This window comes from Agelaius phoeniceus, chromosome 17 (genome assembly GCF_051311805.1).
Source record: "Agelaius phoeniceus isolate bAgePho1 chromosome 17, bAgePho1.hap1, whole genome shotgun sequence".
NCBI lineage: Eukaryota > Metazoa > Chordata > Aves > Passeriformes > Icteridae > Agelaius > Agelaius phoeniceus.
The window spans coordinates 12,923,529-12,937,015 of NC_135281.1; the positions used below are offsets into that span (position 1 = coordinate 12,923,529).

General features: G+C 46.1%; 1 protein-coding gene across 1 annotated transcript; it reads right to left on the minus strand.

The window, feature by feature from the left end:
• Nucleotides 1–27: 27 nt before the first annotated feature.
• NPEPL1 (aminopeptidase like 1) lies at nucleotides 28–12,942 on the minus strand. Its single transcript, XM_054644228.2, has 12 exons — nucleotides 12,745–12,942; nucleotides 11,701–11,886; nucleotides 10,400–10,570; nucleotides 7,759–7,848; nucleotides 7,014–7,095; nucleotides 6,703–6,845; nucleotides 6,089–6,166; nucleotides 3,535–3,635; nucleotides 2,793–2,916; nucleotides 2,266–2,442; nucleotides 1,894–2,004; nucleotides 28–917 (listed from the first exon to the last, which is right to left on the minus strand). The coding sequence occupies exons 1-12, from the start codon at nucleotides 12,892–12,894 to the stop codon at nucleotides 759–761; spliced, it is 1,572 nt and encodes a 523-aa protein (XP_054500203.1). The 5' UTR covers nucleotides 12,895–12,942; the 3' UTR covers nucleotides 28–758.
• Between the last annotated feature and the right edge of the window lie 545 nt (nucleotides 12,943–13,487).

The following is a 13,487-nucleotide window of genomic DNA, read 5'->3' on the forward strand; positions in this document are numbered from 1 at the left end:
ATGTAAATAACACCACAAAACACCACATGGGATATGTAAGCTTCTTTAATAATAAATTTATTAAGTGGCAAGATGCCACTCTGCTTTGTAAACTGATTTTACTCAATCACAGTCCCTCTATTGTTTTCCTCATTTAACATGAATACATTCTGTAATTTGTATGGGAAACAATTACATAGACATATGTTCTGAACCCTTCTTGCTGATTTTACTGGTCAGAAGAACATTAAAACATGCAGAAACAGCACCTATAGGCCTTTTCTCATTACATCTCCTTTGCTGCTAAGCTAAACTGTCTCTGAATAAGCCAACTCTACAGAGTTTTCTTCCTCCTGTGTTCTGAGATGTAGTGGGGCCTGCCTGCAGAAATGTCTGATAAAACCTCACATATAATAATTAATTCAGAAGGCTTTGTAAGCTATAGCTGCAGTTGCTTCTTCAGACTAGAGAGAGCTTCTCATGCATTAATGCACTTAGTTAGGTTTTGTGAGGAGCTCAGAGGAGGACTTGGCCTCTTCCTGATATAGTTAGTTGAGCCTGGACTCTGCACCACTGATATTGTTCAGCAACTGTGTGCACCAATAATTTAAAAAAAACCAAACTAAACAATACATCAGGCTGTTTTTATCAGAAACAAGTAATAAATCTTATCATGATAATAAAAAAAAAGGGAATTTCTGACGTGTGATATTTCATTGCTTGAGAGCAGATCAGTGCAAAGTGAGGTAAGCCCAGGGCCCAGCAGGGCTGGGGCTGTGTCAAACCAGGCGCCGTCTCTTGGAGTCCCTCTCCATCTCCTCAGGGGGACAGTCCCCATTGCAGCCCAGGGGGGACACCAGGTTCAGCAAAGGGTCCTCAGAGGCCCCTCCAAACAGGGACAGCAACAAAGCCACACCATAGCCAGTAGCTCGTTCACCCTAGAACAAAACCAAAACCACACAGTTCACACTTGGAGGAGCTGGGTTGTTTTAATTTGGCTACTGATACAACAAGAGCTGTGGTGGCCAGCAACCTCTGCCAGCCCCTGCTCTGTGCTGCTGGATCCTCACTGCCACTGGAATCTGTCCCAGCTGGATTAAACCAACACACGGGAACAGAGCTCCCACTGACTTGTGGGTGGAGAGAGGCCAGCATTGTTCAGGGCAGGGGATCTCCCACCCAGCCTGAGCCTGGATTTGGAATATGAGCTGAATAAACTGGGTTTAAAAAAAAAAGAAGCAAGTGGAGTGAATTGGCTTGGGTTTTAGGGGAAAAAAAAAGAATATACACAAGTTCCACCAAAGGGAACATATTTTTGGAAGGATGATCAATTCTGGTCATTCATCTTAAAACAACATGGTTGAAAATGGAAGGCTGGGATTATTGCCATGAACAGAGACCAGGCAAGATGTCAATGCTCACAATGATAAAGATGTCACTGATTAAAGTGGCTGTTAAAATATCTTAAAACCAAAACGAAAAATACGAACAGATGAAACTGTACCAAACCAAGAAACTCACAACAGAGAGGAGCCAGTGCTTTTCTAAAGGACCCTTCTCCACCTCTTTCTGTCCCTCTGAACTGGATGGACCCAACACAGGCAGCAGCAGCAGCTGTGTTTCCCCAGGTGTGCTTCCCCAGGTGTGTTTCCTAGGTGTATTTCCCAGATGTGTTCCCCAGCTGTGCTGCCCAGCTGTGTTGCCCAGGTCTGTGTCCCCAGCTGTGTTGCCCAGGTCTGTTTGTGTTGCCCAGCTGTGTTGCCCAGGTCTGTTTCCCCAGCTGTGTTGCCCAGGTCTGTTTCCCCAGCTGTGTTTCCCCAGCTGTTGCCCAGCTGTGTTGCCCAGGTCTGTTTCCCCAGCTGTGTTTCCCCAGCTGTTGCCCAGCTGTGCTGCCCAGCAGGGCAGGACACTCACGGCGTGCACGGGAGCAGCGATGTCGATGTGCACCCACACCCCCGGCCAGTCGAAGCCGATGTGGGAGGCAATGAAGAGCCCAGCACAGGAGCTGGGGGTGTTGTCTCTGTCCTGTGGGAGCAATAAAAATAGAGTTGGTCTCACCAACAGAGAAAATGTAAATGGTTCATTCTGCCTAGAGGAAAGACAGGTACACAAATTTCATATAAAGCTTAACAAATGGCCCCAGAACAGTCTTACAAACCAACTTTACTGTAAATCCTTGACTTAGTCCCTAGCAGCAGGGTGGCCCTGCTCAGTTCCTATCCTGTCTACAAAACACATATTTTTATGTAATAGAGAAATTAAAAAAAAAAAAAAAAGAAATCTTACTGCTACAGAATTCTTCATATCAGCTACAGCAGAGGTAAATTCACTGAAGTGGAGCTCAGGGCAGTACACCAGAGGATGGACCAAGTCTCCACAGTTCCTGCCAGCTTTAACACAAGCCTTTTCCCACTCTTCATTATTGGTAAGGACAGCAGCATGGTATTTTCCTGTAGCAATTCCCTGATGAGGTAAAGGACAAAATCAGGAAGAAGTCACCTTCCACCACTGCTCATCAATATAACCTTGTATGAAACATGAACAGGTGCTAGAAAATAATAGTGTTAAATTTGTACCTTGTACCACTCTGTGTATGACATGAAATGGAAGCCATTTCATGGACAAGAAAATCCTGATCACTATTAACAAATCAGTTCTGGTAATTATAAATTGAACAGCAAACATGAAGTACTGGCCTGCTTACATCAGCTGCTGATGTCATCAGAACACCACTTTAAATTTAAGAATGCAAAAGCAAAAAAGTTGCCTAAAGAAGAGAAGAGAAGCTGAGTAATGAATGTGCAGTGCTGTACCTGAGCTCCAGTGAGAGTGGCCATATCCAGAATGATGTCAGCCCCAAGGTCTTTGCAGGCGTAGGCGACTCCATCAGCCAGGATCAGGCGCCCTTCTGCATCAGTGTTATTGATTTCCACAGTTCTGGGAGGAAAACAGGCCATGTCACACTGGGCTGCTTCAGGCTGCAAGTCAGGACTCACCTGGCTGGACTAGAACACTTCAGACAGCAGCCTCAGACCTCATGTGCTGCTCTTATTTGACTCTGCAAGTCTGTAGGGCTGCTACTCCCCAGCTCCAAGCATCCAGAGCACACAAGGAAAAGGGAAATGACAGTGCTGCCCTCGTGGCAGGTTCTACTTGTTGGGCTTGTGTGATGCTGGGATTCTACAAATCACTGCCAAAGAAGTAACATCTGTTCTTAAAACAGGTTCTGATCCATTGGTGGGCTGTCTTTGCTGCTTTGTCACACAGTGCAGCTGCAGATGGACACAGAAAACTGGTTCTACTACAAAAACCACCTAAATTCTGAGTGCTTTAAGGGAAGTGCAGCTCATGATATCCATGTATTTTGATGTATATTTACATACCCCACAGGAAAATCTAAGCACACTTAAAACTCACTACTATGGATGTCTGAAATGCAATTATCAATATTTAGGGAAGCTGATTTATAGACAGCTTCACAATCTGCATGGCTCTCAGATTAACAGAAAAATGATGTTTGTTCTGTTTATGAGAAAGGGATAGACACAATCTTACTTTCCAGAGTAAAGAACATGAATGTCATCAGGTCTCGTTGCACGTGGTCCCACTGCGTTCTCAGCCAGACAAAAAACAGCATGAAGATTGTCCTTAAACCCCTGTAACAACCAGAGGGGAGAAAGGGCTTTGATTCACATCAAGCTGATTTATTGGCACTGAAATCAGTGAGGGATTAAGACTCCTTGACAGCAATGCTACAATTTTCAAAGGAAATCTGGTGTGGTTTTTGGACAGGTGGGTGGGTGTTAGTTGGGTTTTTTTAAATGTGCCATTCTTGCTGGGAGGCACAGAGCATTTTTAACCTGTTTTGTTGTGGGGTTTTTTTTTCCTTAGCCTCCTCTCTTCTACTTTATCTCATAATGTTTTAATTTTGGTTTAAAGTCAAGAGCTTATGTGGTTATGGATGGTATTTTAAAATGGATGACGATTCTGTTATTTATACAGCAGTTGTATTGTGTGGAGGGATTCTAGGAACAGACAGGGAGTCAGCAGCATTTAACAAATGAAAACATTGTTCCTCCTTAACAACATCAAATTCTGGGGGAAAACCTGGCTCTTAATCTCTTGATAAAAGTCTGTGGCTGAAGAAATCTGGGCTTGCTGAATCAGCTCATGTTCTGAAGTCTAAAGGGCAAAGGCATCAATCAAAACCCTTCAAAATAACAGGCAGCATTTACAAGCCAGAAAGTAATCCCAGTTTCTAGCCCAGATGGTGGGCAAACAGCATTGCTGGAGATGGACCTTCCCCCCATGACCCAACTATTCACAGCCTCACTGCACTGCACTGCATTTTTCTCCTCCAAGAGAGACATGTTGTTAATCTAGTGTCAAAAAGTGAAAATCTATTTCCAGTATCAGCTGCCTTTTCCTGAAGCTCATTCTGCCTGCAGCTCCTCAAAAGCAGGATTCACTATGCTAACGTGTAGGATCATGCTAACAATACAGAAATCAAAAATTTAAGTCAATCTTTTTTCTCTTCTCCCTTGTGTTGGAAAGCTCACAATAGAGGAAATGCATCTTTCTAGGAAAAATCACTTGTTTAATTTTGCCATCCAAAGCCTTTTAAAATCATGTTGTATAACTGCTGAACAGCATGCAGGCAGATATTTTATGAAGATGGAAAATAACCTCTGCCCCTCTTCCCACTGAGCTTTCTATCCAACACACATTTCCCACTTCAGTCTCTGTGACAAAGCAGAGCTCAGTGGAACCTCTTCCCCCTTTCTTTTATTCTTAAAAATAAAAAAAAAAGGCTTGAAATAGAAACAACAAATTCTTCCCCCTCTGAACATATTTTCTGCAGGGATGTCATTTACAGGTCTTCTCACACAAGACTGTAAAATGAGGCAGTGAGTTCACTCTTTTGTTTTTACATATAAAGATTTCTGCAGGCTCAGTCAGTCCAAACACATCTCTGGCAGTTTATTCCCTGCTGCAGTGATTGTGTATGAACTGACAGATCACTGGTGCTCACATCTACTGTGACTGTGGATGGAACTTCTCTCAGTGCAGGCAATCACACACAAAACTGCTCTGGAAATAAGGACTGAAAGGATCTCCCCCACCCATAGCTATCCCAGAGCTCTGCATTCCAGCTCTTGTCCCTTGCACACCTCTAACAGAACTTTCTGCAGGATTTAGTTATGCAAGGTAGTTATTCTGCCTGAGATGCAGCTCACAAATCTGTTTTCAATTTTAATTCTCAGCAGATAACTGTGAAGTTTACAATCTTTCCACATCAAACATGCTGTTAGGGCCAAGGCACAGAGCTAGACTATTGAGAAATGGGAATTTGGCACTGATCAGCCCCTGGACAAAGCATCCATCAGATCTATGCATTAATCTGCAGCAGTAAATATTTTTTGAACTTTGGATACTCCTTGGAGGCAATAGCTGCTCTGTCAGCAAGACTCAATCACTGGATTTGTGGAGAGGGCAGAGTTTTATTGGCAGCAGCCACTTTTCCCCAGCTTGCATTGTTAAAGTGAAAAAGGAATATTTGTAATTCTTCATATTTCAATACCTGGCTTCCTCTCAGCTCCCCCACTACTTTCTGACCACAGAAGCAAACCAACAAGCAGCTCCTGATGACACTAGAGCTGCTATTTACCCACTAGGTTAATATTAGACCTGGCACAGGACTTGGAATATAGGAAGACTTCATATCCCAGAGTCACTCATCCCCTTCTTTGCTAAGGTGACAACAGCTGCCCCAAATCCCACAGCTTAAACAAAATCAGCACCAGATAACTCAAGTATAGACCTGATTCAAGGAACCAGAAACCACTCAGTCCACAGAACAAACTCTGAAATTCAAGGAAGACCTTTAAAAAAAAAAATCAGCACTCAAGGAATTTCTCACAATTCTCAAGATCCCAGTAAAGATGTGAAATATTTTCCTGAAATAGCAGAAAGAGCAGAGTGGCTCAAGCTCACTAAGAGCAGTGGTAGGTCAGAACTTCAGGATTAGACAGGCCTCTGTCTCTGGGAATATATCCAAGCTCCTTGGCAGTGCTGGGATACATGATATCAATTAACACATTTTACTTACTTGCTTTACAGTGGCTTTGAAGGCACCCAAAATAGCAGCTGCTCCACCACAGTCTCGCTTCATTCCAGGCATAGTAGTCTGTTTAAACAGAACCACAGAATTTTTTTTTTGTCTTTGAAAGAGAATTTCACAGTAATGCCTGCTAGAACCAGTGTTTCTGATGCTTCTGAGACTGGTTTTGACAGTGCTCAGCTGTCATCAACACAAATAAGGAACATGTGCCTCTGCTTATTGGTGGTCTTGGAAGTGAAAAATACTAAACCTGGGCTGCTAAAGAAAATGTTGTTTACAAGTTTCACACTTGTAAGGCCAACTCCAATGGGTTTGGTTTCTATCTTTGAAAGCAGAAATTAAACATCTTTGTTCCTACTTTCTGCCTTTCAGCAGGCAATATTTAAAGGGCAAAATATCATGTTGCTATTGAATTGTTCTGCAGTGGTCCTTGAATCCCATTTGGTCTCCTCCCCTGATAGTTTGTGTCCATATGGAGGACAAGAGTGCAAGCATTTAACTCAATAAAAAGGTACTTTTGTTTCCTACAGACATTATCTGAACTGCTTCCATCAGAAAGCAGCAGTGTGAGCAAAGGCAGCAGCAGAACAAGGGCTCTGTACCTTTCCCTTGATGCTGAGTCCTCCAGTGTCATACACAATCCCTTTGCCCACCCAGGCAATGGTCTGTGTGGCACCATCTGGAGTGTGGCTCAGAACTGCCAGGGCTGGAGGATGCAGAGCTGCCTTTCCAACTCCATAGATACCTGAAAACACAGAATTAAACCTGTGGGGAAGAAAGACTGCAGGGAGCCCCTGTGGGTATTTTTTTAGATTACTACAGGCAATAAAACAGTTTCAAAAATGTGCAAATGAAACATCACAATGGCAAAACATTCCAGTCATCTGCTGAGAAAAAAGTGTACAAGATGTACCTCCAAAGCCTCTTTCCTTCAGCTCCTCATCTCGGATAATGGTAGGAGTAATCCCAAGATCCTTGCCAACTTTTTTGATTTCCTTAATAATTCAAAAAAAAGGACATTGTCAGTCAATCATGAGGACACCTTTGTGCCTTTCCACACAAATGGGTACCCAGTTAAGGGGTTTTTGTGATTTTGCATGCATACATATACAAACATTCACAATTTTGGGAGTGGTGCTGCTTTTCCAATGGCCCAACTCCACTGACACATCCTTGACTTACTATGGCATGAAATATAAATTTGACCTTTAGACTCTGCCAGTAAAAGAAATCTTCTGAGGTAAAGGACAACTGTTCACTCTATTGGATCATGATGTAATAGGACAGGAATAATTTCATTCTCAACAGCTTTCCAGATCTTTATGATAAAACTCGTTTGGAAATATGTCAGCTGTCCCATGATTTCAGTAACTCTGGTCACCATCAGGTTTAAGACAAGAATCCAGGGCTGTGACCAAATGAGGAACTCATTTTTTCAGCTTCCCAGTGCCCTACTCCAAGCTGTAAACTCTGCCCCCTTCCAGCTCTGCACAGTTCTGTGAAACCTGAAAGGCCAAAGGCAGAGCCTGAGCACCCCAGCTGGATTTTCTTCCCCCTGCTGACACACAGCTTGCACTGAGAAACAGCAGCACCAGGGCTTGATTACAGCAGTCTAGAGCTCCAATTAGCAATTACCACTCATCAGGGGCATGACCAACCTCCAGGAAGGCGTCAGTGTTCATCTCACTGCACGGGGTGTCCACGATGCGCGCGGCCAGCCGGACCCCCTCGGTGGCACTGGCCAGGCACTGAAACACAAGCAGGGCACTGAGAGGGGCTGGGCCTTGCCACAGCTTTGCATTTATCCCCCTGCAGCCAACACCACACCTGTGGTTCCTCTGGAGCATGTTAATGCTTAACTGCCACCACCACTGGCACAGTTAAACAATGTCAGCCAAGCTCACCATTATTTTTGTACGTGTCCAGCTTATTTTACTACGTGCTTTAATTTCTAAGCAACTGTATTCTTTTGCTGAGCGAACTGGTGTTGCAAAATTAGTATCTTTCTCCATTACCAAAGGGAGACCAAGAAGGCAATGTGAAATGGAGGAAAGAAAGATAAGAGGCAGCTAATTCAGGAAGTCACAATGAGCTTATGGGCTGCTGGGGTTGGAAACTTGCAGAGATTGTGTAATCTGCAACATGGGAAACTGCAGAGTTTGTACAGGGCAGCAGAGTGGCTGAGGGAAATAAAGATTACTGCTGTGAGAATTCTATATGGCAGGCTCCTAGGGAAACTGGAATATTCCATGTTTGTGTAAAACATGCACTGTTCTCTGATTTCTGTGGCAATATGGACTGACCCTCACCTGGACCGAGCAAAAACTTATCTAAGCAAGAGTGGACAGAATCAAAATGGTCAAGCAGACAAGGCTGTTTCCTTACAGAAGGATCCCCCTGGCAAAATGAAGACACCAGACACCAAGCTTCAACTTTTAACTCCCATGAACTAACAACTTGAAGCTCTAAGACCTGGGGGAAGGAAACTTTGTGCAAGCTTTCCAGTAGCCACACTACACTGAGGACCACACACAGCACAAGGGTGAGTCAAGATGGGTTCCACAGGAATCTGAGGTGTTGGACACTCACTCACTCATGCTGAGGTATCTGAAGTTTGGCTTGGCCAGACCAGCCTAAGGACTCCATACATTTGTATCCCAGCACACTCCTAAACCTTGGCTTGCTTTGGAAAGGTGCCCAATTCCCTGCAATTACTTCTGATTGCTTTACTGTCCCTGAAGGGGCAAGGACCTCCTCAGGAGCCAAGCTCTGTCTGGAGTGATTCCCTGTTAGGGCCATGCAGGTAAAAGGAGGTGCTCTAACCCCAAGGCCAAGCCCCAGGGGAGCAGCATGACTTCCAGAAATAAGCTGTGCCTGTGTTTGTGTTTCCAGAGTGCTCCAGAGAACCTGGATAATGGCAGCCTTTAATCTTGCAAAGCTCTGACAATCCCTGCTAGTCCTCACCATAAAATACCCTGTACAATGCACTAGGTGTAAAATACAACATGCCAAGGGAGAGGTTTAGATAAAAATGTCTTACCACATGCCCCTTCCATGCTCTGCATTAGCTGTCTGGTGCTGGCTGAATTTAAGGGGTGCAAACTCAGCTAAGAGGAAGCCAGTAATATTTTTGGCATTGACATCAAGGGGAAAAACGGGAGGTAGAAATAATTGCAGCTTTGTTTTGAAGTTAAAAATAACCCAAGTGGTTTGGAATCTACCTATCTGAAGGAACTATTTTTGACACCACCTATGCTTTTTCTGATTTGGGGCATGGAAAAATGGAGTGATCAAGAGTTGTACTCTCAGCACGCCTGTCTTTGCCACCTTGCTGAAAACTGGGCTGGCACCATTTTCTGGGGCTAAATCAGTTCACAGAGTAAAGACCAAGCACAGAGGAAAAGACACTGAAAAAAACCAAAACCCTAAAGCTGTAATTCTGTGAATTTCAAATGCAGCAACACCATACCCTTTATCAAATCCATTGCCAAAACTTTTAAGGGATTTCTGTAACCTCACTGACTGATCAGCTGAGGAAATATCCATCTGTACTAAAGCACAGAACTTGGAGCACTGAACAGGGAGCTCCCTCATAGATCAACTGCAAATCTTGGAAGAGCTTTTAAGCTTATGGATCTTGAAGAGGAATGACCTGGCATGCCAACATTTACCTGATGTGGAATTTCCTCTCTGCAACAGTCAAACACGGGAAACAGTCTTTGATTTGCTGCCATTGAAAGATGATTTGGACATATTTCACTGTCATGTACAGCTCATCTCCAAGCTGTTTTGTTTCTTAGGGTCTTGTTTGTGGGCACAGTTCTGCCAGAAAAACTCAGCCAAAGAGGTGCATCAGGCAGAAATAGCAGAGGCCATGTGTGATGCCTGTTAAGTGACTTTTAGTGACATCACTGTGATATTCACCTGCCCAGGCACACACAGCTTTTGCCTGGGTAGAAAAAAGTGAGAGCCCACACACCAAAAGCAGTGTTATATTAAAGGCTAAAACCAGAGTCTGCATCTGTGATACACATGAGAGAGGAGATATTTTCTTTGTGAAAGAAAATCTTTGTTTGGTGTTTTCCACCCCTGAAATGTAAATTCTGAGTAACATCCTCAGCATCTGCTGCAATCATCTGTTCAGTATTTCCACTCACAGATGCTGTGAACTGATCAGCTCCAAGGAACCCTGAGCTACGATAATTACACAACACCTATTCCAGAGGCAGCTGGAGACAGATGCATTTGCACATGCAACAAACTGAAGGAAAAGGTGACAGAAAGCCCCCAAAATCTTACTTTGAGGGTTGCCACTTCCATTGGTCCGTTGTTTTGGCCAACCAGGAAGAATTCCACAGTCACAGTTTTCTTCTCTGTGCGTCTGGAGGCGCTGGAGCGGTGTGTGAACAGGGGGAAGGCCCTGGCCAGGGCACAGGCGGAGGCGAAGACCTCGGAGCGCTCGCACACCATCTGCAACAGCAGCAAACACGTCACACTGCACCCCGTGCAGGCTGCACCTAAAGGATCTGGGCTGCCACTGGGGCAGAGGGGAAAAGGAGCTGGGTGGGAAATAACATTGCCCAAGAGAAGCTCATTCATGGTGTTCTGCATGGACAGAGAGGCAGTGTGAAAGTACCCCAGTGAACTGGTCCAGTTCGTTTCCCGTTTGGAATGAGTTACACTGCTGCAATTAGTTCATCCTTCTAAGGGAGCTGGACTGCTGTAATTATACCAGTGCAATTAACACAGGTTAGCCTACAGATCAGGACCAAAAAAGGCACAGGAATCACCAAAACGTGCTCAAAACAAAAGTGAAAATGACAGAAATTCTATGAGACTGTGAAGGCAGAAATTGTATGAGAATGTGGCTAGGATTAACACAGAAGTTCATTAACCGGTAGATTATTTTTTAGAAGTTCACTATAGAAATTACCAATTGAAAGCGGCTTCAGTTAAACATTTTCAAAGGGTAAAAATTAAGTAGAGTTATTACTCTTGCAAATAAGTTTTCCAAGTGAAGACTACTAATTTTTGTCACTGACACTGACTTGAGTCTTCTCCAACAACCCACAAATCTGATATTAACTGGAGAACCCACAGAAACAAATAAATTCATCAGGCTTGTATAGAAGATGACCAAAGAAGTCCAAGAGCTAGTGCTGCAAAGGACTCACACTGGAGCATTATCTGTATCAAGACTTTTAAAACTCACTGAACAACACAAGCAAGGCACCTCTCATGGGTTCTGTGATACAGACATAACACCCTCCACTCAGGCTACATCAGCCTCCTGAAGCATGTGCTGACATCCCAAATCCTAGTTCGAAAAAAGCCACTAATAGCTCATTTTGCATGGGCATTCCTGGTTGAAGATGTTCCATCTGAATCCAGCCTTAATTTCCTCCTCCTAATGTGCTTGAGCATGCACAAGGCATTACCGTCAGGTCTTGCCTACATGCCAGTGCAAACCCACTCATGTCAGTGCAATTATATCAGTCAAACTTGTCCACCTCCAGTCTCCTTGGAGACAGCTACAACCCGGAAAAGTCGAGAAAACACTCGCCAGACGTTTCACCAGCAGCATTTCCAGAGGCACTTACAACAATGCATCTGTGGACCCCCCCGGGCAGGCAGTTCCTGACCAGGCGGGTGACGAACTGCGCCGCGGACGGGCTGTTGTGCCGGCTGACCCTGGACGGCAGCGCGGCCACCGTGGCATAGTTCAGGTACAGGGGGCAGCTGTCCGTGGGGTTGGGGTTCAGCGTGCTCAGAGCTGACTGCCAGATCTGGGGAGAAAAGAAGCGTTTAAAGACAAAGAGCTGTGCCAGGCTTTCCTTCCCACCTCACTCCTGCTGGATTTAGGCACTTTTTAATGACAGGGGTTTAGGTGTTGGAAACAAAGAAATTGTGCACAACAAGCTCTGGAGTGAAGAGAAACAGGAAATTTGACAAACCTGTTCATTAACCAGGAAATGGAAACGTACTTTCCATTACAAGCATCTGCTTTAAGCCGTATGAATTACAATCTAAAACCACACTGTTTAGTGCACAGGCTGGTTCAGAGCTTTCTTAACTTGAGACAGTTTTCCTAGCGATAAATACGAGGAATGATTTACTAGCTCCGGATTATTATTTCACATAGCAATTTAATTAAAAACAAATAAAACCAAGAAGGGTAAATATTGTCTTAAGACACTGGGGAGCCCTGTATAAAAACCCCTGCCAAACATCTAGCGACCTAAAAGCCGCAATGCAAAACGTTTATCATTCTACCACAAGCCATCACCGCCACTAAACAAACAGGTCCGCAGCTCCCACCGCAGTGGCGGCGGGCGGGGAGGGGGCTCCCAGCGCTCACTGCAGCCGCCCCCTGATCCCTCAGAGAGGGCAAAGCGCCTTTCCCCGGCCGGGGTGGGCACAAGGGCTGCGGGAGCGGCTGCCCGGGCGGCCCCGCCGCAGCAACAGGCTCGGCCCGGCCCGGCCCGGCCCGGGGGCTGCCCGGGGCACAGCGGCGCTCGGGGCCGGGCCCAGGGCCGGGGCCGCGCAGCCCCCGCGAGGCCGCTGGGCCGGGCGGACACGCGGCGCGGGAGCCCCGCGGGCGCTGCCGGGCTCTGAGGGGGCGCGGACCCGCGGCGCGGCCTCACCTCCTCGGTGACCCGCGGCTGCAGCTTCCCCCGCAGCTGCGCCCAGGGCAGGCGGTGCAGGTTGTGCAGCTGCCCCAGCACGAGCAGCGGGCGGCTCTGCGGGTCCGCCTCGCCCGCGCTGGCCTGGAACTCCAGCTGCACGTTCGCCATCTTCCTGCCCGGCCCGGCCGCGCCGCCCCGCCCCGGGCCCGGCCCCGGCTCCGCGGGGCGGGGACGCGCCGGTGTCGCGGCAGCGCCGGGCACGGCCCGGGCAGGCTCTGGGCACTGCGCTGAGCCCGCGGGGCTTTCCGAGTGCCTTTTCACAGTGCACTTACATGGTGGGTTGGAGTAGAATAAGGTGTTTATTCGGATCTTTTAGTAGTTGCCAAGAGCCTCCTATTAATGTTTGGTCAGCGGACAATTGTCAGAATCTGCTGATTTGGAAGGACAGAGATCATCGAGTCCAACTCCCTCCCTGCACAGACCCCGACAGTCCCAGCCTGTCCCTGGGAGCGTGGTCCGAACGCTCCTGGAGCTCAGACAGGTTTGGTGCTCTCACTGTTCCATGGGGAAGCTGATGCTCATTGATCTGCAGCCAGGAAAGCCGGGAAAGGTCTGTGCAATCTCCCACCTACGCGGGAAAAGTGAATTCTGATGCATATAATGGAAATACACCTAAAAGAAAAACAAAAAAAACCCCACCAAACCCAGGCTGAATTCCAGAAAAAAAACTTCTCTAGAGTAATGTCTTTGAAGGGACATCA